This window comes from Arvicola amphibius, chromosome 6, assembly GCF_903992535.2.
Source record: "Arvicola amphibius chromosome 6, mArvAmp1.2, whole genome shotgun sequence".
In the NCBI taxonomy this organism is placed as follows: Eukaryota; Metazoa; Chordata; class Mammalia; order Rodentia; family Cricetidae; genus Arvicola; species Arvicola amphibius.
In genome coordinates, this window is record NC_052052.2 from 8,833,870 (window position 1) to 8,858,429 (window position 24,560).

Here is a 24,560-nt window from a genome sequence, read left to right on the forward strand (position 1 = left end):
AGCATACCATTTAGTCAGGGTTCTCCAAGGAAGCACAGCTGGTAGAAGGACTGTTCGGATGTAAAGGGGGCTAGCAGACTGGCCTACGGGCTGTGATCCGGGAGTTGTTCGGTCCACGATGCTAAATGTCTTGGCTGTCCAAATCCAGAGGATTCCTGGAGAGCTGCTGGTCTTCAGAAGATGTTGGGATCAGCCTCAGCAGGATAGAGGAACTTGCCAGAGAGAGTGGGGACAAGCAGGCAAAATACAAAGCTTCCTTCGTCCATTGCCTTTCATGTGGGCTGCCATCATTAGATGTGGCCCAGACTGAGGGTGGCCCCCCTTGTTCAAATAACCAGGTGAAGAAAACCCTCCCTCCTAGGAGTGCCCAGCAGCTTGGGTTTTAGTTGATTCCAGATGTAGTCGAGTTGGCAGCCAAGACTAGCCAGCACAGGACACCAACATTCTTTCCTCTGAAGGGTGGAGACGGGACGAGAAAGTGCCGAGGCCATTTTATCCCCACTGCAGCAGCGGCCGGAGAATCGAGACCAGGCGGCAAGGCGGCTCAGCAAGTAAAACGTTTGCTGCCCAATTCCCACGACCAGAGCTTGATTTCTAGAGCACAGTGAAATTCCTGCTAGCTGCTCTCTGACCTCCTCAGTACGTTATGGCACATACACCCTCCACAATAAATCAACATAAAAGTTAAATAGAGTCTGTATCAGTGTTCTCCAAGATATAGCACAAGTACAAATCAATTTAATTTTGTTTTGTTTTGATCCTTTGAGACAGGATCTCATGTAGTCCAGACTGACCTTTAATTTAGCTTGCCTTCAGTTAGAGGTCCTCCTGCCTTTTCTTCCCTAGTACTGGAATTACACCACTCTCCCGATTTTCCTTCCTTTTGTTTGTTTTGAGACAGGTTCTCATATGAAAGTAAATTTCAAATTTAGTTCTTTTGTTCCACTGACCACACCTCATGTGCCCAGTGACAGCATATTAGACAGTGCTGTCCTAGTCAATAACAAGCATCGGAAGGGGTGTAGATAGCTAGCGTCTCATAACCGTGTCATGGCAGGAGTGTAAAATAGTTTTGCACCTTTAAAAGTAGCTTACACTCTCCTCTTAGGCAAATGTTTATATCCTGAAATCTGGCAAAAAAAAAAAAAAAATGTGCATGCATGCATGCGTGTGTTTGTATGTATCCAGATCCAAAGGTTACCAGGAGACATGACAAGCATGTTCATAGCCACATCACTTTTCATAGCAGAACCTTAGCCAGTCTCAGATATGTCATAGACATCCCTACCGCAGGGTATTAGTAAACAGATGGAAGTGAATTCTCCCAACAGGACCTATAGACAGCACTAGTGTGCCGGAACAGGCTTGGAAGGTGGGAAGACTACCTAAGAAGGAAAAGCATGGGCATTAGACACGAGATTTAGAATTGGGGCTGTGCCAGGGAGAGGAGGAACAGTGTCTGGATGCAGAAGACACCCAGGCAGTGGTCAGTAGTGGGGCTGTAGATGATGTTTGTTCAAATAAAGAAAAAGGCCAGTGATGATGGCAGACTTCGAACAGAGCAGGAGGAAGCCATCCTGTTGTCCTCTCCCCAGTGCCTGGCTCACTGGGACACAGAATAGTGACGTAACAGTCAGTCTTGTAAAACTGAGTCACAGAGCATGAACAAACGCAGGATTGCTGTTACCTGCGGAAGCGCTTGTTTGTAAGGGTGATTTGAGTTCACATGTGTGTATGTACTTATGTACATGGGTATGATTGTATGTATTCTTAGGACCTTGTGCAATGTTAAGTCTGCCTCTACTGATATATATTTTATACAATATATTATTATATTTTGTTTGTGTGGGGTGCTTTTGGTTTTAGTGGGTTGTTTTTTGTTTTGGGGGTTTTTTTGTTGTTGTTGTTTTTGAAACAAACAAACAAACAACAAAGTTTAAGTAGGCCTGGCTGGCTTCAGTCTTGCTGGCTTCATCTCTGCTTCCCAAACACTATGATTGCATGTATGTTTCACCATACATACTGGTGAAGGTTTTACTTCATAACCTTTCTGCCAGATTTGTTCTCACGGAGACTTTAAACCCTATTCCCAACACCTGCTCACAGCCTACCAACTTGGACATGAGAACTTGAAATTTTAGTTGTTTTAGAGGAGAAAAACTAGCTTCAGTCACTGACAAAGAAGAATGAGGAAGAGTGTCTTAATCCGTCTTTCTGCCTCTCGAAAGAATGCTTGCCAATCTCCCCTCTGAGGGACCTTCTCATTTACAGAGGTGTGTCCTCTCTGTGAGGGGAGGCTGCGGGGTTTTCCTTGAATATCCTAGTGACATGAAAATGACCTCAAGCATCACAGTGTGCTCCTCCAGGCCCTAGCACTAAGCATTGAGTCCAGCATGGCCCTTGGTGTTTGGTAGAGAGGACCATAAAAATTAGGGGTAGTTTGCTGTCTGCGGGGAAGACAGAGAGGAGATGAGGCTCCACAAAGGAGTTCTACCTGCTCATTCTGGGTATTTCTGTGCCTTTGTAGTTTGCACGCTAGAAGATAATATGTTGAAAGTAGAGGTTAAAGGAAGGGGCTCTAGAGGAAGCTGCTGAGCCAAGGAATTACTGTGCGCACTTACATTTTTTGGTAGTGTGGGGCACATTTTCTTCCATTCTCAGTTGGTCCATAGTTGGTGTGAGGTGTGACTTCTAGGAGCTCAGGAGCAGCTGCCCCCTTTCATTGACTTGCCAGACTTCCTTAGGTCCTTTTAGGAGGATGCAGCTCACTGTTGGTCCCCCCTTCCCCGAGAAAAGCAGGCCTTTTGGAGGAATAGGACACTTGTCCACAAAGGTTCCCTTTTCACAGCTACCCTTTGCTGTCCCTGGTGAGCCAGACAGCGGCACCCTGGGAAAGTCACACTTAGTTGAAAGGAGGTAGGAAAGTGAAAGTGACCCCCCATCTGCCTCTCGGAGGGGTCTTTGGTCTTATGCTTGGCAACCAGTGGCCCCTTCAGGAGCCTCTCAGGCAAAAGAACCATGGGAATGCTTTGGGGGGAACATGTCATTGGTCTGTCTAGACAGTAAAATGGCAGCAGTTGTTTTGCCAGGCCAGGAGGCTAGAGTGGGCCACCTAGAAAAGTCTACCCAGCTCCTTCCTGGGGACCCCTTGCATATGGTGATCTGCTGGCATCCGTAGCTGAGCCCTTAAGAGGTTCCTCTCCCAGTGGACTCACAGTGTCTGCCTACACCACCATCCCTGCTTTCAGGGAGAACTCTGGGGTGAGAGCCATTGGAAGGATTGAGACTAAGCACAGCGGGAATATGTAAATATGTGCTATAATTGAAGCCACCCCATTACCCAGTCAGTCCCTCAGTGCAAGCCCCTGCATCCTCCTCCAACTCTCCACATTACTCCTGCAAACCAAAGCTGAAAGGACACAAGACACCCTCATAACTAAGTATTTGAGACTTGTGTGTGTGAGGGGGATGGGAGATCTGGCTTCCTAAGAGCTATCAAACACCCCCATAACACCTTCTGGAACCAGAGCCTGGTGAACTCAGCCTGACCTGGGTTCAGAAACACATGCAATGATCTTAGCTTTGCAGATAGCCTGTGGCAAGTTCCAGACTGCTGCTTCCGGGGTCCTACCCCGACCTGCCCTGCAGGACACTTCTCCCTGTCAGACGTCTCCTCTCCCACCAGTCCATGGTCCTAAAGTGCTGATTCAGTGTGGCTGCCTGCTCCTCCCTTTGAGCTATGTCTAGAGAGGGATGTTTTGCTTCAGTGGGTTCCAGGAACAAATAATAAAGAGTACAGCAAGTACAAGGCCGAGGACAGACCCAGTGCGCTCTTATCAGTCATCTGAAGTATGCACCGCCTTTCCAAGACAAATATGGACTCCTGTTTCTAGGAAAACACCAAAAAGTATTCATCAGTTACCCTGTCTATGGTTTGTGGAAAAGACAACAGCAGCCGACCCTGAAAGCCATAGCAAAGCAGATTCCTTTGGGCAACCAGCAGCCAAGTGGCATGAGTTAGGGCTACTGCTGTGTCCTGGGACTGGTCCCTTCACATGGCCACTGCATTCTTGCTCAGGAGCCTGGCAGCACAGCAGGTCACACAAAAGCCCAGTTCCCGTGGTGTTCTTCCTGAAGCCACTGCACGTCCCCGGCAGGCCGACCCAAAGAGATCCCTAGCAAAACGTAATAAACCAGTGTGGTCCACCGGGAACCTAGTGAGAGTGGCCTCACAGAGCTGCAGTGATGGGTAGCCTGTCCTCTTCAGCACAAGCCTGATGGGTACTCTCTTATTTGCTCCCACAACCAAGAGGTAGGTTGTGCCAGCTCATTACACAGAAAGTGAGATTGAGGCCAAGGAAGTCAGCTGATTGAGCCAATAATCCTGTAGCCAAAGGATTGTGAGGCCCAGTCTGAATTCACAGTGGGCATGCTGTAGCACACATAGCCCTGCTGCAGCTTCCTCCTGTCTATAAGCAGGGCCTTTCCAAACCAGGATGGAAAATCATTTCAGCCTTGACACTTAACCTCTTCCTGTCCATTTGTCCCTCTAGGACCCAAGCCCAGAGGGTTCGGAAGCCACGCTGCTGCACTGGCCCCCAGGGACTGCTTCCTCGCTATTCTGAGAGTCAGGCGGAAGGACAGGAGCAGCTCTTCAAGCTGACGGACAACATCCAAGACGAGTTGTAAGTGGGGGCTGAAGAAACGGGTCCACTGTGTTGCCTTGTCTGTCTTTGAGTCTGAGAAACTTCCCTGTTACTCAGGAGTTTCAGCCTTGAGAAAGGCTGAAGGCTTGCTTGTCCTAAATGTCTGATAGGTCTCAATATAACTACTTATAAATGGCCTTTACTGGAGGGAGTGACTCGGAGTCTGTTTCAGAGTGGACCTTGCTATGCTGACTCTGCAGCGTGAGTCTTTGTGGAGACAGCTCAAAGAGAGGCCGGGGCGTGGGGTGTTAGGACATGGTTTTCCCATAAACCATTTCCTTAAACTTTGGTATCCAGTGTTTGCTATAGAACACCAGCAAAATGAACCACAAACCACCGCCCATCGAATGTTCTAGAAATGCATTTTCTTGATTGTTTTGTCACCCTTTTAGTAACCCAGGATCTTGTCACATTTTCAGCTACTGAGATTTTAACTGATGTGGCAGCCATGGCCGTCCTTGGTGATATTCTGCGGAAGCCCTCAGAATGTAAAGTGCTCTGTGACTTGCCCAGATGTGAGAGGACTGCATCTGGGGCATAGCAGCGTGCTAGTGTAACTTGTGTCTTCTAAGGCAAGGCGAGCTAGGGAGGATCTGAACACTGTGGTGTTGCTGGCTGATGGAAGGGTTCAGGGAGAGATTGGGTCCTGGCATGGTCTTCGGTGTCATTGGTGGAGATAGTACCAGAGAGGCCTCAACTCACATCTCATATCTTATGGGAACGGGGACATAGAAAATGAAGTCCAGGACTTAGGAGATGGGATGTGGCATCTTCCTAGATGTGTCCTGCCATGCTGTCAGTGGAGCAGCTCTAGAGAAGGCTCTGCTGCCTAACAGCATGCTGTGGATGGAGTGGCTTCAACAACAGACATTTAGATATCTGCTTCTGAAGGCTGAGAGGGGGCTGAGACTGCCATGTATACTACATGTTGATGGGACTTTGGGCCTCCAACTAGAGAGTCACTTCTCAGCCAAGCAGGGCATGGTATAGACTACTAGAATGGGAGCCACTGATGGCTAGGGTGTCCACTCGCTCTAGAACCCTCCAAACCCAGAGCAGTGCCTGGGATCCAAGTCATTCATTATGCTCAGCTTGGAGAGCTGCAGTTCAACCCTTGTTGAACTGTCCCACTTCCCAATCAATCCCTGGGGCTTCAGGGGTGCTATCAAAGGTTAAGTAAGGGTTGAGGGATGTAGCTAGGCTGATAGAGTACTTGTCTAGCATACACTGAAGCTGGGTTCCATCCCCAGCACTGCCTAAACCAAAAGTAGTGGTATTTACATTTGGGATTGGAGGCAGAAGGATCACAAATTCAAAGTTGTCCTCAGCCACCTTGCATAGTGAGCCTGGGCTATAGGCATTCCTGTCTCAAAAAGGAGGGTAGGCTAAGTAAAATTATAGACCCTTGTATGTTATATTTTAGATTCTTTGCTAACCTACCTCTATACCATCCAAACCATCCCTGGTATTTGCAACAAGATTCATTTGTAATCGAATGACATAAGGCTAGAAAGCATGAGGGGGAAACAGCATAGTCCAGTCACCATGGGATTCCTGCCCACGTGGTGCACACATGAGAAACAGGCCAGGGAACTGATCTGGAGTCAGGGTGAAACCAGTGAAATCAACTTCACGAAATGCTTGACGTTCATGTGATCTGGGCACAGTGACTGCCGGAATGAATTTTGACTTTGAAGATGAAAACCCTGTGTCTCCACCCAAGCTGAGGGTGGAACCTGGCCAGTGGGTGGTAAGGGAGGCATGTGACCTCAGTCTTCCTGGGCATATGGGAGGTCAGCAGGGTCTGTGACAGGCATGGCTCGGAGTGTCCTCACTTTCCAGCCTGTCCCCAGGGCAATGTGAGTGGTCCAGACATCTGTCTGCAGGAAGGGGTGCTCAGGAAAAGCTCAGTGCTGACTTCTGCCTCTGACTTTTATCCTAGATTTGTAATTAAAAACATGTTTAAGAACCTCATTATTTGCATATTTCCCTCAGAGTTAACCCGTTAAAAGGGTCTTTAATACCTTGCTCTACTGTGCTAACTAAATGTTTCCACATTTTTTTCCAGTTAGACTCACTGTTTTACTTCTGGAAAATATTGTGTAATGACTTCCTGACGGAGCAAAGCCCCACAAGTCCCCAGCCCCACAGCAGCTTCAACTTTGATCTCCCACATCAAGTTGCATTTAGTTTTGTGGGTTTTTTCCATTTAATTAAACAGTATTGAACAGATTGTCACTGCCATCCAATTTAAGGTCTGCTCAGGCCTCATAGCAGGTTCATCAGCCGGTGCCTCTGTTACTCCTTCTCAGCCTTAATCCAGGCCCAGGATGAAGCCGGTGTTAAAGTAGTGCTTGCCTATAGGATCCGCTTTCTGAGCAGCGCCTGGTTTGCGGCCAACGGTCTGCTTTAGTTGTCTTTCCATTTGCTTGTTTCCTGTGAGATACTGACTTCTGGTATTTCAGCAAGGCCACCACTCAGATTGCAGGCCCGAGGAGCTACTGCCTTCAGCAGAGTGGCCCTTGGGGTCTTTCGCCATTTAGATAGAAAGTAATGCTTAGAAGATTTTTTTTTCTTTTCTTAAATACAGAAAAGTATATAAAAAGAAAGCAAGACGGGTTTGCAAATCTTATGCTTTTCTCCTTAGGTATTTGTCTCCTAAAGGGGGAGGGGGGGCGCACCTTTGAAGAAGAGGATCCTCCCCAACGTAGCATGCTAAAATGCTGACGTAGCATGCTTAAATGCCACCTTCATCTTGTAATGACGCCAACTCATTTATATGGCTAGCAGAATCAAACAGAATTCAGAAAACAAATAATAGTGAAAATCCCCTTTGTTATCTCCCTCCCTGTCCCTTCCCCTCGCCTCCCTCCATTCTTTGCTGGGAATGTATCCCAGAGCCTTACATGGCTCGGTGGGTACTGTGTCTCTCAGCCCCAGCCCTAGCTCCAGCTTACACTTTCTCAGCCAGGAACTAATCTGTCAGGAATGTTTGACACCGCAAGACTTGTGACTGACAGGTTACCCGGCTGCTCAGATAAAAGTTCTGAGAGACTCCCAGCCCGGCATCCACAGCTAGTGCCCCACACATACGCAGTTGGACTCCTCCAGGCCCCCGGTGTCTTTACTGTCACCTTCAGAGTCCTTGCCCAAACTCTGTGGTGTTCCTCGTCAGGTTCACGGTCTAGCAAGTCAGGCAGAGCTGTTTGGGAGGAGGGGCACAACAACGGGGAGAAGAGGACTTCCACCACTTTTCACTCGCTCCCCTCTGCCTGTCACGGAGGGTAGCGTCTCTGTCCTAAAAGAAATCTGAGCTGTGTTTCGCGGGGTGTCCAGTGGTTTGATGTACAGGGAGGACCTCTCTGCCCTATGAGTCAACAGATGATGGACAGACAGTGTCCTCCTGTCACCCGTGAGGCTTTTCATCAGCCCATCTATGGGCCAGCGGCAGTGAGGAGCGGGAGTGGAATTCCAAGTCCAGGTATCAAAGTACGGTGTCCCGCCATGGCTGGCAAGGGTGCGGGCACAGAGGAACAGATCAGGAAGGAATATTCAGGAAGGAATAGGTCAGGGGAGGGAAGAACCAAGAGAGCACTGCTTTGCCCCCCACCCCCACTCCTCACCACGAGTGACAAGTTCAGGATGAGCATGTGAAGGGGCTGCTCGGGAGCCATCTGAATGAATCTTTGATGTGGTTTCCAGATTGTTTTGTGTATGGGGATGGGGAGCAAGCAGAATGACAGAGTGCTGTTGATGGGACCCCAAACCTTGACCTTGAGTAATATTTTGCAGGGGAAGCCTCAGCAAAGATGGGGAGACAGTCATTGGCTACCCAGGCCCTGGCCATTGCCCAGTGCTTTCTCCCCTAGCTCTGCCCTTAGTTCTGATCTGATGTTGCTTTGAAGGCCTTAAGATAATGAATGTAGCAGCAGCAGCCCCAGGGCATGAGCAGGGCTCCTGTGCCCAGAGTGCCCATGCGGCACGTAGGGCTGCTGTGCTGGCTTGTTCTGTCCTTCATAGTCCCCTCCATGTGGTGTGAACTGAAGGGGCTAGTAGGCAGCGCCATCTCCCTCAGAGATGAGGGAACTGAGCTACAAAATACAAGCTCCCTTGCCAGAGGCTTGTGGACCCCCCTTGCCTGCCTAACCCAGTTTTCCTTCACCGTGCTGTCTGCCTTTCAGGAGCCATCATTTCTCCTTAGGTTTCCTGGCCTGTAAGAGGCCTAAGACATGGCGGCCTCCTAGAACGGAGCTGGGAAGTATGCTCGGGACCAGCCCGTATGCCCTTATGTGTACAAGTATCTTTCTCGGTGTCACCAAGTCCTCAGAAGCGCCTTGGTGAAGGATGGAGCACCAATGGGAGGCTCGGGAGTCAGTCTCGGCAGGATGCTGTAACATGTGTGCCTTCTATCACCTTGCCTCCTAGCCACCTTTGGAGCCCCTTAAAGAGTCGGGGACATCCTTCATGGCTGAGCTTCTGGCCCGCCTGTGCTCCAGAACAAAGTTGTTTCTGACTGTTTCCTTCATTTTCCATCCGGTTCCAGCTGGTCCTGTGATGTGCCTCCTTCCTTTTGTCTCCCCATGCCCTTCCCAGTTCCTGTCTCCTCACTTAGCAATGTGGCCCCTGCCTCTCAGAGTGCCTCTCATGAGGAGGCTGTGCTAAGCCAGCTGAGCAAGGAGGACTGTTGGGCGCTGCTAATTTTGGCAGTGAGACTTTATAAGTCTACATTCTCAGCATTGCCAACCAGTTAAATGAGAACAGCAAACTCCAATTTTTGTCATGGGAGCCATAGTTAAAATGACGACTAGAATAAGGTGGGTATTTAGCAAGTCCACATGGTGACTGCCTCAGTGGTGGGTACTCAGGAAGTCATGTGGGTGTGCAATGGACCACGCCCAGGCTTAGAGCACCACTGAGAGACAGGATGCTTAGCCAGGAGGCAGAATTCTCTGGCAGTGCCTTGGCAGGCCAAGGTGTTGAAATACAGCAGTCAAGAGCCAGGGCTTTGAGAGTCAGGATGGTGACTCTGGCTGGGGAAGAGGGAGGAGATGAAGTGCGACCTAGAGGTCTGCTGCGGAGAGGAGAAGGAGGGCCAGCCACGCGTGGGCCTGACAGGACAGCCCCTGCTTGCTGCCCTCAGTGATTCTGCCCTCTCTGAGGATTTTGTGCCTGTGACCCTGGACCAAGGCTACCCTGGACCTGGATTCATCCATGGCAGTACCAGGTGGAGCCTTGACGCCGAGCAAACAACTTAAAACCCTGAGGTTCACAGCAGCCTGTGTCAGTCAGCTCTTAGTATGCTTGCCGTCACCCAGTGTGCCTTGCTGTCCCTGGCGCTCAGGCATACTGTGAAAGACCAGCATGAGATACAGGCAGCTACCAAACTAGGAAGGCTGTTGCTGTGTCTTCCAGGCTGACCTCCTGGCTCGCAGCCGAGCAGAGAGGTGTGACCTACATAAATCTCCACATCAGTCTGAAGGTGCTGAGGGCTCAGTCTTTTTCTTTTTCAAAGCTAAGTTATTTCTTAGTGGCCTGGGATGTCTTAGCCGCCATGACTACAGTTCTGAGATGGAAGTGGTGTCTCAAGCCCTGTGTCCCTGGTTGTACTGATCAGGGGTCAGGGAGAAGACATAAATGCAGGTGTGCAGACCCTGGGTGTGCAGTCTGGCAGACCTGTCTCCTCACATCATCAAGCCCCTGCTGTTGTCTCTCAGGGTCTAGCTGGTCTGTGCTTCTCTAAGTCATAACTATTCTAAAGCTCATTGAGCACCCCACAAAGCCCATTTCAGAACAGGAGTTTGTTTCTGTTTCTGGAACTCTAGGCCAACATCCCTGGTTCATGAGCATCCTGCAGCTGAGAGTGTGCCGTGGGTATGGGCCTCAAAGCAGCTCCTGAGGCCAAGTCCTTCCTAACACAAACTTACGAATGGGGAAACTGAGGCCCAGAGTAATGAAGCCACACACGTGGTAATTGGGAAGTCTGGGTAAGCCTAGGCTCCAGATCCCAGAGACCTCAGTAGGTCTTTGCCTGTTTGAGCATCCAGGGATGGCCTGTCCCCAACATGGAACAGCTAAGCATCACGTGTTCTTCTCTCTCCCCACGCAGCTTCATAGCCGTGGAGAATATCGATAGCTACTGTGTCCTCATCTCCTCCAAAGCCGTGTACTTCCTGAAGAGTGGGGACTACATAGACCGAGAGGCCATTTTCCTCGAGGTCAAATATGACGACCTCTACCACTGCCTTGTCTCCAAAGACCATGGGAAGGTGTATGTGCAGGTGACCAAGAAAGCTGCCAACTCCAGTAGTGGCGTGTCCATCCCAGGCCCGTCCCACCAGAAGCCAATGGTGAGTACAGCTGCTCCTTGTCACTCATGTGGACAAGCTGCTCTGCCTCCCGCTTTACCTTGAGGACTGCAGCGGGAGGTTTGCAGGCACTCAGGGTTCTGCTCCTGCTCTGCCGGACGCCCCGGGTGTGTTCTCCTGTATTTGTGTCCCTGAAACACAGTGCTGAGTGCTGATGATGCCGTGAGTCCAGGAGGGTGACAGGGAACACACTGTATTGTTTTTCTGGTATCAAGAAACCACAACCCATTGATCTATGCTGATGACTAGCGTCAGGCACATTCGATAGGTGTTTGTAAATAAAAATGATACTTTATCTCTGCAAATTGGGAGGTGTTGTGCCAGACGTCTAGGGCATCTAGAGATGCCCCTGTTGCCTTCCAGCACGCACTTCCTGCTGTTCCCTCAGTGCTGTTCGGGAAGGGGTCAGGGCAGGTGGTTTCTTCAGGCCACTTGGCTGACTCTGGCGCAAGCTGGGGCTCAGACCCAGATGACCCACCTGATCCCCATGCTGTGTCTAAACCTAAGAGCGCCTTACTCTGCTGAGCTGGTCCAGTGCCCCCAGCAGAGCAGATGTGAGGGAGTAGCAGCAGGACCACCTGTCGGTCCTGCACCCTTCAGAGCGGCCGTGCGCATCTCTGGTCTTTCTGTAGACCACAAAAGCCATCTTGCTGGGTCTCTCCTCTGGAGCTCTTCAACCTTCCCCATTCTCTCAGGAATGAGCTCAAGTGGGGATCATTGGCTTAAATTAGAGCTGGTTGATTAAAAGTTAATGCCCCAAAGTGTGCATTTTCCACCAAGTGTGCCTATCCACCACTGTCTCCCGCTTTCAGGGCAGGCTAGCTGTGCAGTATTCTGGGTAATAAAGGATTCAGGCCTGTGTTTACTGACTCTTCTTCCTCTGCCAGCCACCACCAGGCTTTGGACTTGAATAAGAAGTTCAGTCCATTGTCCCCGTCTTACCTCTAACTGGAATCTCATCCACTCTGGTCACAAGTGCCGGTGGTGATAGTTTGCTTGTAGTAATTGGGGTATAAACTAAAGCTGGAGCAGGGTGAACCAGACACACTGTCTTGGCTGCTCAGATGGGAACTGTTCTTGGGTGCTGTATCTTGCCCTCTCGTTGTGGTTGGCTGCCCCCCCCTTCTCAGGGCAGTGTGCTCATCCTTGTCTCTCTCTAGGTGCATGTGAAATCTGAGGTCCTTGCTGTCAAGTTATCACAAGAAATCAACTATGCCAAGAGTCTCTACTATGAACAGCAACTTATGTTAAGACTCAGTGAGAATCAAGAGCAGTTGGAACTGGATTCCTGAGGGCACCCGGCTGCTGGAGAGGAATGCTCCAGACAGAACTAGGAGGACAGATGCCCAGACTCGTGCCAAGGGAAGCCAGAAGAGGGTTTGGGGGCGATATCAAGGAACAAGGGAAAAGAAATTCTCACAGGGACAAGTGTAAACAGAAAACCATATTAGTTTGTGGGGCAGGGAGTTACTTTAGATTATGGGGAAATAATTTTTAAAAGTATTGATTGAATAACGTTAAAAATGTATTAAGATGGATCTAATTTTTAGAGTGCCCTGTATTTTGTTAACATGTATATATATGTACAACTGTGTGTTTGTAAATACATAGAAGCTTCCAAGCAGGGCTGTGCTGTGTGTGAAGATTTGTTACCTGTATAGTAATGTAAAGTTGGACTAGATCCTCTGTCTTACTTCCTAATTCTGCACGACTCCTGCAGGGGAGTCCCTGTGGGAAGGTGGCTTTGGAAGTTGAAGGATGCACTGTGTGGGTTGCAAATGCAGTCGGTGTTCAAGGGTGAGCCTGCAGTCACCTAGATGGGAGCAGAAGCAGAGCCACCATGGCAAGGACTAGAGACCAGCGTGGTGCCCATCTTTGTTCTTTCCCACGTTATAGGCAGTGTTTGAATTTCTCAGGCAAGTCTCTGATTTCTACCTACTGGCCTTCTCCAACCACTCCACCCACCCGGGAGGTAAAATGGTCAGTTGCTGAGGTTTTCCTCGTGCAGTTTGCGATAAGAGAGGTCAGAAGCATTGGTGGACTCTCCTGACACAGGTGAAACAATCCCACTTCCCACCGTGATTTTGATAAAACCACATGCTGATGTCACAGCACCGCAGCCTCCTGGGAACACGATATGGATGGAGAAAGTTCCAGAAAAGGGTGTGTGCTGTGAATACTGAAAGGGTGTGGTATGGGAGCTTGGCACCAGGTCTTGGCCAAAGCATCTTGTCCTTGATTCTAACCTGAAGCCTGGTGTGCGGGCAGGGCCTTCCTGAGACTTTTGGGATTTCCCTTTTTCTAGAAGGACTAAGCAAATAGGAGGTGGGGGAGGATGGGCCTTGCCCCACACTGGGTAGGGGAGGTCAGGCCTTGCCCCCATGGGTATGTGGAAGGCTTTAGTGTTTATAACCCTTATGAGACACAAATGGAGCTGATCTGTTCCTACCCAATCCTTCTGTGCGTGTGCTCACGCCCACCATGGCATGTAAGCATTGATAGGTAAGGGCAGTCCTGAAGGAGCGCTTTAGCTACACAGTATTTTCAAGGGTCTGTCTTCTTGAACTCCACATTTGCCCTCTTCCCTGAACCAGATTTGACTTTTATGGGTTGGGTCTTTGTTTGGCAAGTCATTGCTCGCTGGGGAGGGCAAGATGGTGTCAGTGCCCCTGTTGGAGATTCACAGCTGAGGAGGAGCGTCTAACCCATCTTAGACTTCTTCACCAGCCTGGACCCCCACACCCACATAAGCCCGGCCAGGGGTCTTGTTATCAGTAACTCACTGCCTGAGACCTTGATCTCTTACAGAGGAGGCTTCAGAAGCATCAATTGTGTGTCCCCTGGCACTTGCTGGGACAGTCACTTCAAACATCCCCACCACTTGAAGGGACTAGTGTCGCTAGGGGAAGTCCGCCCTGCCCTGGACACCTTAATCTAGGTTTCTCAGTCTGCAGCTGGTGCTTCAGGGGGACCTAGGGAAAATCAGACACCCTCCCCTGGCTCCTTTCTAATTTAATCAGCTCTTTAAATAACTGTCCCTCTCCAGTGATGGCACACCCCCTCCCTCTGATACTTAGCCTTAAGAGTGGGTATTAAAATAGGGCTTGGAGACCACATAGGGTAGGGCTGCAGGGTGAAAGGAGCCCTCCTTTGAGTTCTCAGCTCTCTTGGCCTTATAGTTCTCATGTCAGGCCTGGGGCTTTCACCATTGCCTCCTGGACAGAGTTCAAAGCTCCAGAATAAACAGGCCTTGCCACCTAAGTTGGTACTTAGCCCATGACACCAGAGACTTTGCTGGGATGATTTCATACTGCCTCAAATACAGTTCTTCTGGGAGAAGTTAGCTGATAGGGACGCTGGGTAAAGAGATGTCAATCAGAAAGCCAGCTCCAGGAGAGCATCCTCACCCCAGGCCTCCATGGCGGAGGCAGAGGTAGCCTTTTGTGCCCCCCAGCTGTTTGGTGGATACTCATTCCACTTCGGTGTTCAAATGGGTCCAAGGCCACTTTGTGTTAGTGTCATTTGTGCCTCGAATAAATAAAAAGCACCATAGCTGCTCAGTGAGTGGGAAATAAAATGGCTGGTTCTTCACTATGTAAACACGGACTGTGCAACCAACCTGCACACCCCAGAGCTGGCACTGCACTCCTGTGAAATAAAGTGCGTTGTTGACTTTCCCTGCCTGTCTGTTGCCTTCCTCCTCCTCCTCCTCCTCCTCTTCTGTGTTGCCACCATTCTAGAATCATCAGCACTGACAGACATCAAACCTAGTACAATAGTCAGGTACAGCCACAGGTAGACACCCACACCTGGAGTGAGCGGCTGGAAGTGGCTCTGCCCTCCAGGGGCTGTGTGCTGGGTGGTGCTCACTACCTCCTCTAGAGCCTTTGGGCTGAGCATACAGGGTAGAGGTCATCATTTAGAGTTCAGGCAGGTGAGGAGGAGGCAGAGACACGTTTTGACTCATGAGGGTGTGAGTCTAAACATAGGGTTTAGAATTATGTTAGCAAATCAATGAGGAGGACCACATTCATGATCCAGAATCAGGAGCAGTGGAGATGTTGCTCAGAGCACTTCTGGTGGTGTGCCGGTGCTGAAAACTGGGTAGGAGGGATAAGGTTCAGGGGGAACTGGAAGGAGAGAAACTGGGGATACCTCATACTGACACCTCTAGAGTATTTGGCCATGGGAATAATGTGGCCAACACCAGATGCCTCAAGAGGAAAAGGTGGCCAGGGACAATGGCTCATACCTGTATTCCCAGTTACTCAGGCTAAGGCCTGAGGGTCCCTGGTGCCCAGGCATTTCTAGACCAGCAACCCAGCGAGGAAAAGAGCCAACACCAAACAGAAGGGTGGGCTGACCCAGGGACCTGGGTAGATGTTGACTGCCTCTGTGTTCTAGGGACATGAGCTGGTTGTTCTAGGGCAGAGAAGATGGAGATGTAGAAAGATGTGTGATCATGCCACAGGGTAGCAGACAGTGTGCAGAACAGGCTTGTGGTTTTCACATCAGGAACAGGGCTGGAACATACGTGTCACTTTACGTGTGTAGACACCAGAGAGCAGCTTTCTAGCATTGATCTCTCCTTCTACCATGTGGGTCTTGGGGATTGAACTCAGGTCGTCAGGCTTGGCTACAAATGCCTTTAACTGTTGAGTCATCTTGCCAACTCCCCTTTCATTTTGTAAAACATTCTGTGACTAGATTTCCTGATACAGACCACCCTTAATTCTGGCACTGAATCTCATTTCTACAGTATGTGTTAGCTTGTTATTCTTCTGGTAGGTCCTGTTCCTTTCGCTACTGTTCTGTGTCTTTGTGTCTTTAAAGTAGAAAATATCTTATGGTTTCCTTAAACGGATCCGAGAGCATTCCACATTCTTCTAGTTTGTACTACTTAAATTATAGTAGGTTTTCCTGTTCTAGTGTTTGAAGGCTAGAGGAGGGTGTGGGCTTTGCCTTGGTTCCTTCAGTCACTATGCCACTGTCTGCCCATTGGGGGGGGATTTCAGATTTTCTACTTCTTAGGTCAGCTTTAAATGAACGAAATGTATGCCCTGGCAATGCTGGCAACCCATATATGGTAGTTCTGTTGAACTTGTCCATATTGGCTTTCATGATCTAAGTTGATGAGGACGATTGACCAGGCCTCTTCCTCAAGAGGGCACCAGATCCCATTATAAATGGTTGTGAACCACCAGGTGGTTGCTGGGAATTGAACTCAGGACCTTTGGAGGAGCAGGCAGTGCTCTTAACCACTGAGCCATCTCTCCAGACTGAGTATACCCATCTTAAATTGCCTTTGTGCTGGATGCTTTGTTACAGCCATGAGAATATGCATCGGAACAGCCGGCTGCTGCTGTGATAACCCTCTCTGTGTGGTTCTTAGGGGTTTAGAACTGGTTTGTGGGAGGGTGTACAAGAGTTTAGAGCTTGGGGTCAGAGAAACCCTAAGATTCTGACAGCAGAAATAATGCAACATCCTGGTGGAAGACCAGAAGACCGGAGAGCTGAGAGAGGTGGTCAGTGAAGGCTCAGCTCATGAGTGGGTCAAGGACTCTATTGGGAACTGGGCTGGTGGCCATTTATATCACGTTCTGGCTAAGCACATTCTGCCCACGTCCTGAGAATCTGAGTGAGGCTGAAGACAGGTGTAATGAACTAATTTGTTTCTCAGAGGAAATCGCAGGGCAATTAGTGTCTCAAGCTGTGTCCAGGTATCTGATGGCAGAGAACAGTGGAGCAGGCAGATTATCTAGCTACTATCCTATTGCTGTGAAGGGACACGATGACCAGGACAACTTATAAAGGAAAGCATTTAACTGGGACTTCAGGTTCAGAGGGCGAGTCCATGACTGTCATGGCAGGAAGCCTGGCAGCTGGCAGGCTTGGTGCTGGAGAAGCAGCTGAGAGCTCACATCTTATCCACACATCCACGGCAGAGAGAAAGGAGACTGGGCCTGGTGTGGGCTTTTATATCTCAAAGCCTACCCTAGTGACGTACCTACTCCAACAAGGCCATACCTCGTAATCCTTCCCAAAACTAGGGACCAAGCCTTCAAATAGATGAGCCTGCGGGGGCTGTTTGCGTCCAAACCACCACAGAATGCTTGAGTAAATCAAAGTTGCTGGCAAGGACCATGCAGAGAAAATGGCTGTAATTGTTACAGGAGTGAGTTCCCTTGAGGGGGGACCTTGCGCTTTATTGTGCGACACCAGGAAAGGTGCCTCACTGAAGACCCCAACTTGTTAGAATCACACGTTCGTTTGAAGGAGAAAGACTGGGTGGAGAATGCCACTGTGGAAGTTTCCTGCTGCGAAATGGGTCAAGTTTCTCCCAAGTTCAGCCACCACGGTGTACACAGAGGCCCTGAAGTCGTGGGAGCTGAGAGCCACATGGTATCTTGAGCTCACAACAGATCGTGATAGCATCACCCAAAGCACTGGCTGTGCAGGCTTGCAAAAGCGCATGAATTATAGGGTCGCGAAAGCTCGCAGTGCCCCAGAAAGCCACTGAGGCCAGGAAGTGTGGTCCAGGGTTGGAGGTCCTGCAGCAAGCACCATCGTGTGACTCTAGGAGGGTAAAGCCTGAACTGTAACGGAGACGCCAGGATGGTGGAGATGCCATGCCAACGAGATGTCTACCAAGGAGAAGATTAGGGCCACCCAAGGCCATTTGAGTCCAGCAGATGCCACCAGGAGCCTTAGATGCAGGCCATGAAGCTGTAGGGCTTGGTGTTTGCCTGGCCAAGTTCTGGTCTTGTTCTGGTCCAGTCTGTCCTAACTATGCCTTCCCCCCCCCCTTTTTTTAGAATAGGGTTGTTAACTGTTCCCCATTGTATGTTGGGGGTAAGTAAAACCTAATAACTGTTATTTTCTAGGGCTGATAGCTAAGAGAGTTGCTGAGTTCCAGAAGAAATCCTGCAGTACTACATTTGATCAGTTTAGAAACTGTTAAGATTTTAGAGTCTGCGAGAGATGAACTCAATGTGTTTTGCGTTATAAGATTGATATGAGACTTCAGAGCCCAGCAGTGGAATGTCGTGGTTGACCATGGTGTGTTTGGGGCATCAGACTGACGAGGGAAAGCCTGTGGTGGTTGATCTCCAGTGTCAGCCCGTCTGGCTTAGGAATCACTCAGAAGACACGCTTCTGTCCGTGTCTGTGAGGAGTTTCCAAGGAGGGTTAACTGACGAGGGAGACTCACCCTGCATGTTGGTGGCACCATCCCCTGGATGCTAGTCCACGGAGTAAAAAGAGAGGATGCCAGCCAAGCACAAACACTCACCTCGACAGAAACTGTGTGATCAGCTAGCACACTCCTCTGCCATGCCTTCTTACCATGATGGAGCAGTATTTTGTTACAGAGCAAGGTAATAAATACAGAAAATTGATACCAAGGGTGGGGTAAACCCTTCCTCCCATAAGTTGCTCTTGTCAGAAAGTAACTAATACAAATATAAACTACACACATCTTCCTGCGTGCCTAAGTTATCTCTAGCTTATGTATAAAACCTAATTGTTGTACTGCTGTTTCCTCCAAATTGCATGACTGTTGCTCCCCTAAATTATGTTGGAGTGAGGGGGTGTGCATTCATACATGCAGGGCACACATGTGGAAGTCAAAGACAGCTCATGGAAGTTGGTACTTTCTTTTCACCGTGGGGGACCTGGGCCTTGAACTCGGGTGGTCAGGCTGGGCAGCGAGAGCCTTTCCCCACTGAGGCATCTCAGGAGCCTACCCATTGCTTTCTCAAGGCAGAGTAACTGATCACCCTCATACAGTTGGACCTGTTAACATTCCCTTGAGGCAGGAAGGGGAGGCCCCTGAGGCCCTCACCCTGAAGCGATATGAAGTGAGAAGCCACCAAAGTCTAGTAATCAATTTATTAAGGGGTGCAATGGCAAGACCAACTCACAGAGACAGAACAGAGCAGACGCCACCACTGATCCAGCTGCCTTCGTCCAGCCGGTCTGCCCAGGAGTGAAGAGCATCAACTGGACCACCACTCTGCCGCCAAGAGCGACCAAGAGAGAGCGAGAGAGAGAGCAAGAGCGCCCTCCCATCAGTTTCTAAGTGGTCTCATATGCAGATCAGACCATGCCCTAGGGCTCATAACCCCCCACCAAGCCATTGGCTAAAGGGTTCAAAGTCCCACAACAGTGATGTGTGGTAACCAAACCAGGAAGGGGGAGGGCTCCTCAGTGATGTGACTGTAAGTTGCACAGGCGTCTTCTGTGATGTAGACTCCTGAGTCGTCAACCATCACCTGCATTCCTGTAGGTTGGTTACCTCTCTCTTATTCTCCCGTGAGTAACCCCAGAAAACTCACTGGCTCCCCAAGCTGAGCTTGGATGGAATTGTTTCTTTGGTGCTAATATCTGTCCCTTCTGGGATGAAGAGATATTTCTGTGTAGCCCCTCAGGAAGTCACATGACCCTAGTGCCATACTGTATTTAAACAATTATCAAGACTATAGGCTAACATTAGGGAAAACAAGTCAGCTCACATTCAGGTTTTCCCTGAATACTCCCCTATCACCTTCCCTCTACCAACATGGAACCTGCAGATACGGATGCACAGACAGGCAGGACTGGGTCTCCTAACAGCGTGGAACCTGCAGATATGATTGCATCGATAGGCAGGACTAACAATAGAACATCAAGCTATGACCGTGGTATGTTCTGATGTCACAAGTCAGCACTGTGTTGTCATAAGGTAACATTGTAACGTCACCTTGGAGCATTGTGGTGTCACTGGAGAACTGTGGTGGACCACTGGAGCATTATGAAGTCACAGCTGAGAATTATGATGTCGCAATGGAGCATTCTAGTATCACAATGTAGCTTTAGAAGGAGTAGAAAGTAGGGAAGGAAGGTCCCGAGGAGGAAGAAGACATGGTTGACAGATCTGAATGCCAACAGACTGTTAAGGACATGTGTTGGGTTCAATGACGTGGGGGATGTCACCTCTAAGAAAACTTCCCTGGGATTGGGGAGTAGAAGTCACATGAGGGGGTGAAGCTGGCCCATGAGAGTGCTCCCTAGGTCAAAGCGCTTGCTTGCTGTGAAGGCATGGTCACCCAAGCTGGATACTGGAACACACATAAATAGAAGTGGAGGGGAGAGCATGAAGGGGTCCTCTGTCCTCCCCACATTGTCTGTGGCACGTGTACACACACACACACACACACACACACACACACACACAAGAGAGAGAGAGAGAGAGAGAGAGAGAGAGAGAGAGGTCAGACATGCACATTACACAAATACCATAATGATAAACACAAATTTTAAATTAAGAGAAAACAGTAAATCGGTTTAGAAGGAGAGAAGGTAATGTTGATTGGCAGGCCAGGTGGAGATAATGATGTGATGGGTGGCCAGAGGATAATCGGTCTGTGATGGTGATAGCCTAAGGGCAGTGTGCAGCAGAGTCATAGCCTGGGTGTGGGCAGACAGACAGACGTGTGGCCTGGAGATGACCGAAAACAAGAGCAAGACCGGGACAAGCTGTCTGTAATCAGCACGCACTTGGCAGCTCTAAACAAAGCCTGCAGACTGTGTGGATGTAGACCTCCCCTTTAGTGGCTTTAAATTCCATCTACTTTTAATAATACACATGTAATCCATTTAGCGCATTTGTATTATATAGCCTTTACTGAGCCTTGTATTTCACATGGAAACTAACTCCGATGCTCACGGTTGTGGGGTAGGTACCTACTGCAGCAGAGTCTCACACATCTGGCTTGTGCACAAGAGATCTCAGGGCCAGGGGTTGCTCAGCATGCAGCTCAAGACTCCAGCTCCTGGGAGAGGCTCCTGATATCGGGCTCTCCATGAGGAGCTTTTGCTGTTAACGGCTGCTGAAGGAAGGGAGGACATTTCTTCAGTGGTGTATCCACCAGTAAGATGTCCGTGCTCCAGTGTGCAGCCATAATGAAACTTGATGGCTCGCAATAGAGAAGAAAAAGATAAAACAGTAGAAGGGACACTCGATGGGAAAAGGAGTGAGGGGGACAGCAGAGGGTAATGAGGTGCACGTGATCAAAATGCAGTATATACGTGAATGACATGTCACAATGAAACCTATTATTATGTATAATTCATATATGATAGCTAAAAGGAGTGGGGGAAGGCTCTAGCCCTCATTTCCAGTATATTCCTGCATTTAACCAGACTCATAAATCATGGCAGACAATGGGTCAAAAGCAAAATGGAAATGCTTTTCTGATTCCACCCTCCTGTGTGACCACCTGCTGTGTGTTTGGGTTAGAGGCGTTTGACGCTCAAGCAATGCATTTCTTTGTTTCGTAAATGCAAATTTCAGTTCCTGCGTGAGATCTAGAAAAGAGAAAGTGCAGGGTGACACACATGCAACCCTGTCACTTTGGAGATTGAAGCAGAAGGGCTGAAAATTCGAGGCCAGCTTAGGATACATAGCAAATCATGTCACAACAGAAGAAATGAAGGAAGGGGGGAGGGAAGAAAGGAAGGAGGGAGGGAGGGAGGGAGGGAGGGAGGGAGGGAGGGAGGGAGGGAAGGAGGGAGGGAGGGAGAGAAAGAAGTATACTACATTAGCAGTGTGTTCCAGTCCTGTTCTGTTTCTATGACAAAACACTGACCAGAACCAACTTAGGTTAGGAAAGGGTTGTTTCCTCTTACAGTTCTAGGTCACAGTCCGCTGCTGAGGGAATTCAGGGCAGGAACCTGAAGGCAGGCCTGCTTGCTATTCCAGGCAGCAGTGCCTCTGACCAAGGTGCTCACCTGGAGCCAGTGAAGTACAGCAGGACGTGGAGGATGCCGCGTGCTAGCTCACTCACAGGTTCATGCTTATTTGTCTTCCTTACACAGATCAGGACCACCTGCCCAGGGAATAGTTCTGCCCACGGTGGGCTGTGCCCTCCTACACCAGTTAACAGTCAAGACAATCCCCCATAAATGTGTCCATAGGCCAATATGATCTGAGCAATCCCTCAACTGACATGCATAGGTGACCCTAAGCTGGATCAAGTTCATAGTCAAAGCTAACTAGAACATGGTATAATTTAGTAATAGCTGAAATCCCTCTGTGTGTGTGTGTGTGTGTCTGTGTCTGTGTATGTGACTATGTGTCTGTGTTTGGTATGTATGTGTGACTGTGTGTATGAGTCCGTATGTGTGTCTGTGTATGTGATCCTGTGTCTGTGTGTGTCTGTGACTGTGTATGTATGTATGTATGTATGTATGTATGTATGTATGTGTATGTATGTCTCTGTGTGTGACTGTGTCTGTAATGTGTGTATCTGTGTATTTGTATCTGTGTCTGTATGTGTGTGTGTGTGTGTGTGTGTGTGTTTGGTGTTTGCTGCACACAATTACTAAGCTATATGTTCTGTATGAGTGTGTGAAGTCAGCAATTCCAGTCTGCGGATGTTTCGTAGCTGGCTCTTTTGCCAGTGCCAAGCCTGCCTCATCTGAACCCTTCCATTGCATGAGGGTGTCACTTCACACTGCTGTCAGTGGGACACGTTCCTCTTTAGCATCAGGCCTCCTGGCCTGTCAGTGGAATCCTTTTTGTTTCAGATCTACTGTCTGCAGGCTCTCTGTAAACAAACATCTCTTCCTTTGCCAGCTTTGTGAGAACTAACTCTGGACAGTCTGAATGTCCTTCAGACCCCAGTGCCAGAGTCTGTAACCCTTCCCACCTCAAAGATGCTACCTTCCCGAGGTCACTAAACTTCTATCTTAAAAAAAAGAAAAAACTACTTTCTCTGCCACCAATATTATCTCTAGTTTTTTTTTTTAATTTTCCATTCAGTTTCTTTCCATTTTATTTTATTTTATTTATTTATTTTTTTGGTAAGGCAGTTTTAGTGAGCTTTTTTTTTTTAAGTTATAGAGTTTTAAAATTCACTGCTCATATGCTCCAGACTGCCGGCTTCTTTTCAGACAGCGCGCCTCAGCTTCTAATTGCTGGGATTCTAATGGTGCCTTTTCCAGATGTGCAACTGAATTACATCTGCTTACAAGTTACTGCAGAATCTAGCAAATCTGTGTGATATAGTGCAGCAACCAAGTTAACGAATTAAAACGGTAAGTAATGCTGGGCAGTGGTGGTGCACGCCTTAACACCAGCACTTGGGAGGCAGAGGCAGACGGATCTCTGTGCCTTTGAGGCCAGCCTGGTCTACAGATTGAGTTCCAGGACAGCCAAGACTATACAAAGAAACCCTGTCTCAAAAAAAAACCAAACAAAAACATTAAGTTCTTTTAAATACATTTAAAGTTCACAAAAGAATTAGTTATGCCTGTCTTATACTATAGTACTTATTCTTTTTACTGACATTATTACTTATTTTAAAAGTTCAGGGGTCAGCAAGGAGACTCGCCAGCTAAAGGTATCTGTCACCAAGCCTGATGACCTAAATTCAGTCCTTGAAACCCATATGGTGGAAGTGAAGAACTGAGTCCGTAAGTTTTCCTCTGACCTCCACATATGCACTAATGTACACGTGCATTCTTATATGTACATGTATGGCGTGGGAGGTCCTTCTGTATATGTGTTGCTTTTATTGGTTAATGAATAAAGAATCTGTCTTGGCCTGTGATAGGGCAGAGTAGAACTAGGTGAGGAAAACTAAACCGAATGCTGGGAGAAAGAAGGCAGAATCGCGAGATGCCATGTAGCTGCTGCCAGGGACAGACACCAGAAACTTGCTGGTAAACCACAGACATGTGATGATACACAGATTAATAGAAATGGGTTAAATTAAGATATAAGAGCTAGCTAGCAATACAATTAAGTGATTGGCCAAGCAGTGATTTAAAATATAGTTTCTGAATGATTATTTCTGGTCTGGGCAGCCAGGAATGAACTAGCGGCCTCCGCCAACACATGTGTGCATACAAAGTAAATAAATGATTGAAAAAAATCTAACAGCTTAAATAAATAGAAACGCTTTCTCAAAAAATACAAATTACAAGAACTAAAAGAAGTAGAAAACCTAAATAGCTCTATATCAAAGAAATTATATTTGTAATTGATGTAAAGCCTCCCCATGAAATCCAGGACAAGCTGGCTCCACCTGTGAATTCTGTCAAACATGTCAGGGCAAGTTAATACCAGCTCTTTATGGACTCAGACTGTAGAGAGAAAGCTCCTCAACTCATTTCCCTCTGCACCAAGACAAGATAAAGCCTTTATAAGAAAGGAAAACTTGAGACACGGGGAGTGTAATATCTTACCAAAACTTAGCAGTCATCTCAGACATGTAGCCTCACTGGTTGATGAATTTTTAAATTTTTAGTTTTAAACACGTGTGTCACACCCTCGTGTGTTGGAACACATGCCCCTTGTGTTTGGGTGCCCACCGAGGCCAAAAGAGGACACCAGATGCAGCTGGAGCCACAGAAGGTTGTGAGCAGCTTGGTGTGGATGCTGGGAACTGAACTCTGGTCCTCCGCAACAGCAACACGTGCTCTTAATCACTGAGCTGTCAGTCCT

At 48.5% G+C, this 24,560-nt stretch overlaps 1 protein-coding gene across 7 annotated transcripts in view; it reads left to right on the forward strand.

Moving 5' to 3' along the window:
* Positions 1-12,695, forward strand: part of Vps13d (vacuolar protein sorting 13 homolog D) — a 220,483-nt gene extending 207,788 nt beyond the window's left edge. For 6 of the 7 annotated variants that reach the window (XM_038335369.2, XM_042055363.1, XM_042055364.1 and 3 more), the window contains 3 exons: positions 4,554-4,685; positions 10,813-11,053; positions 12,232-12,695. In XM_038335369.2, the coding sequence (XP_038191297.1) occupies positions 4,554-4,685; positions 10,813-11,053; positions 12,232-12,363 (505 nt within the window). In that variant the 3' untranslated portion in view covers positions 12,364-12,695. The other variant, XM_038335372.1, reaches the window with a different exon arrangement.
* Positions 12,696-24,560: the final 11,865 nt, after the last annotated feature.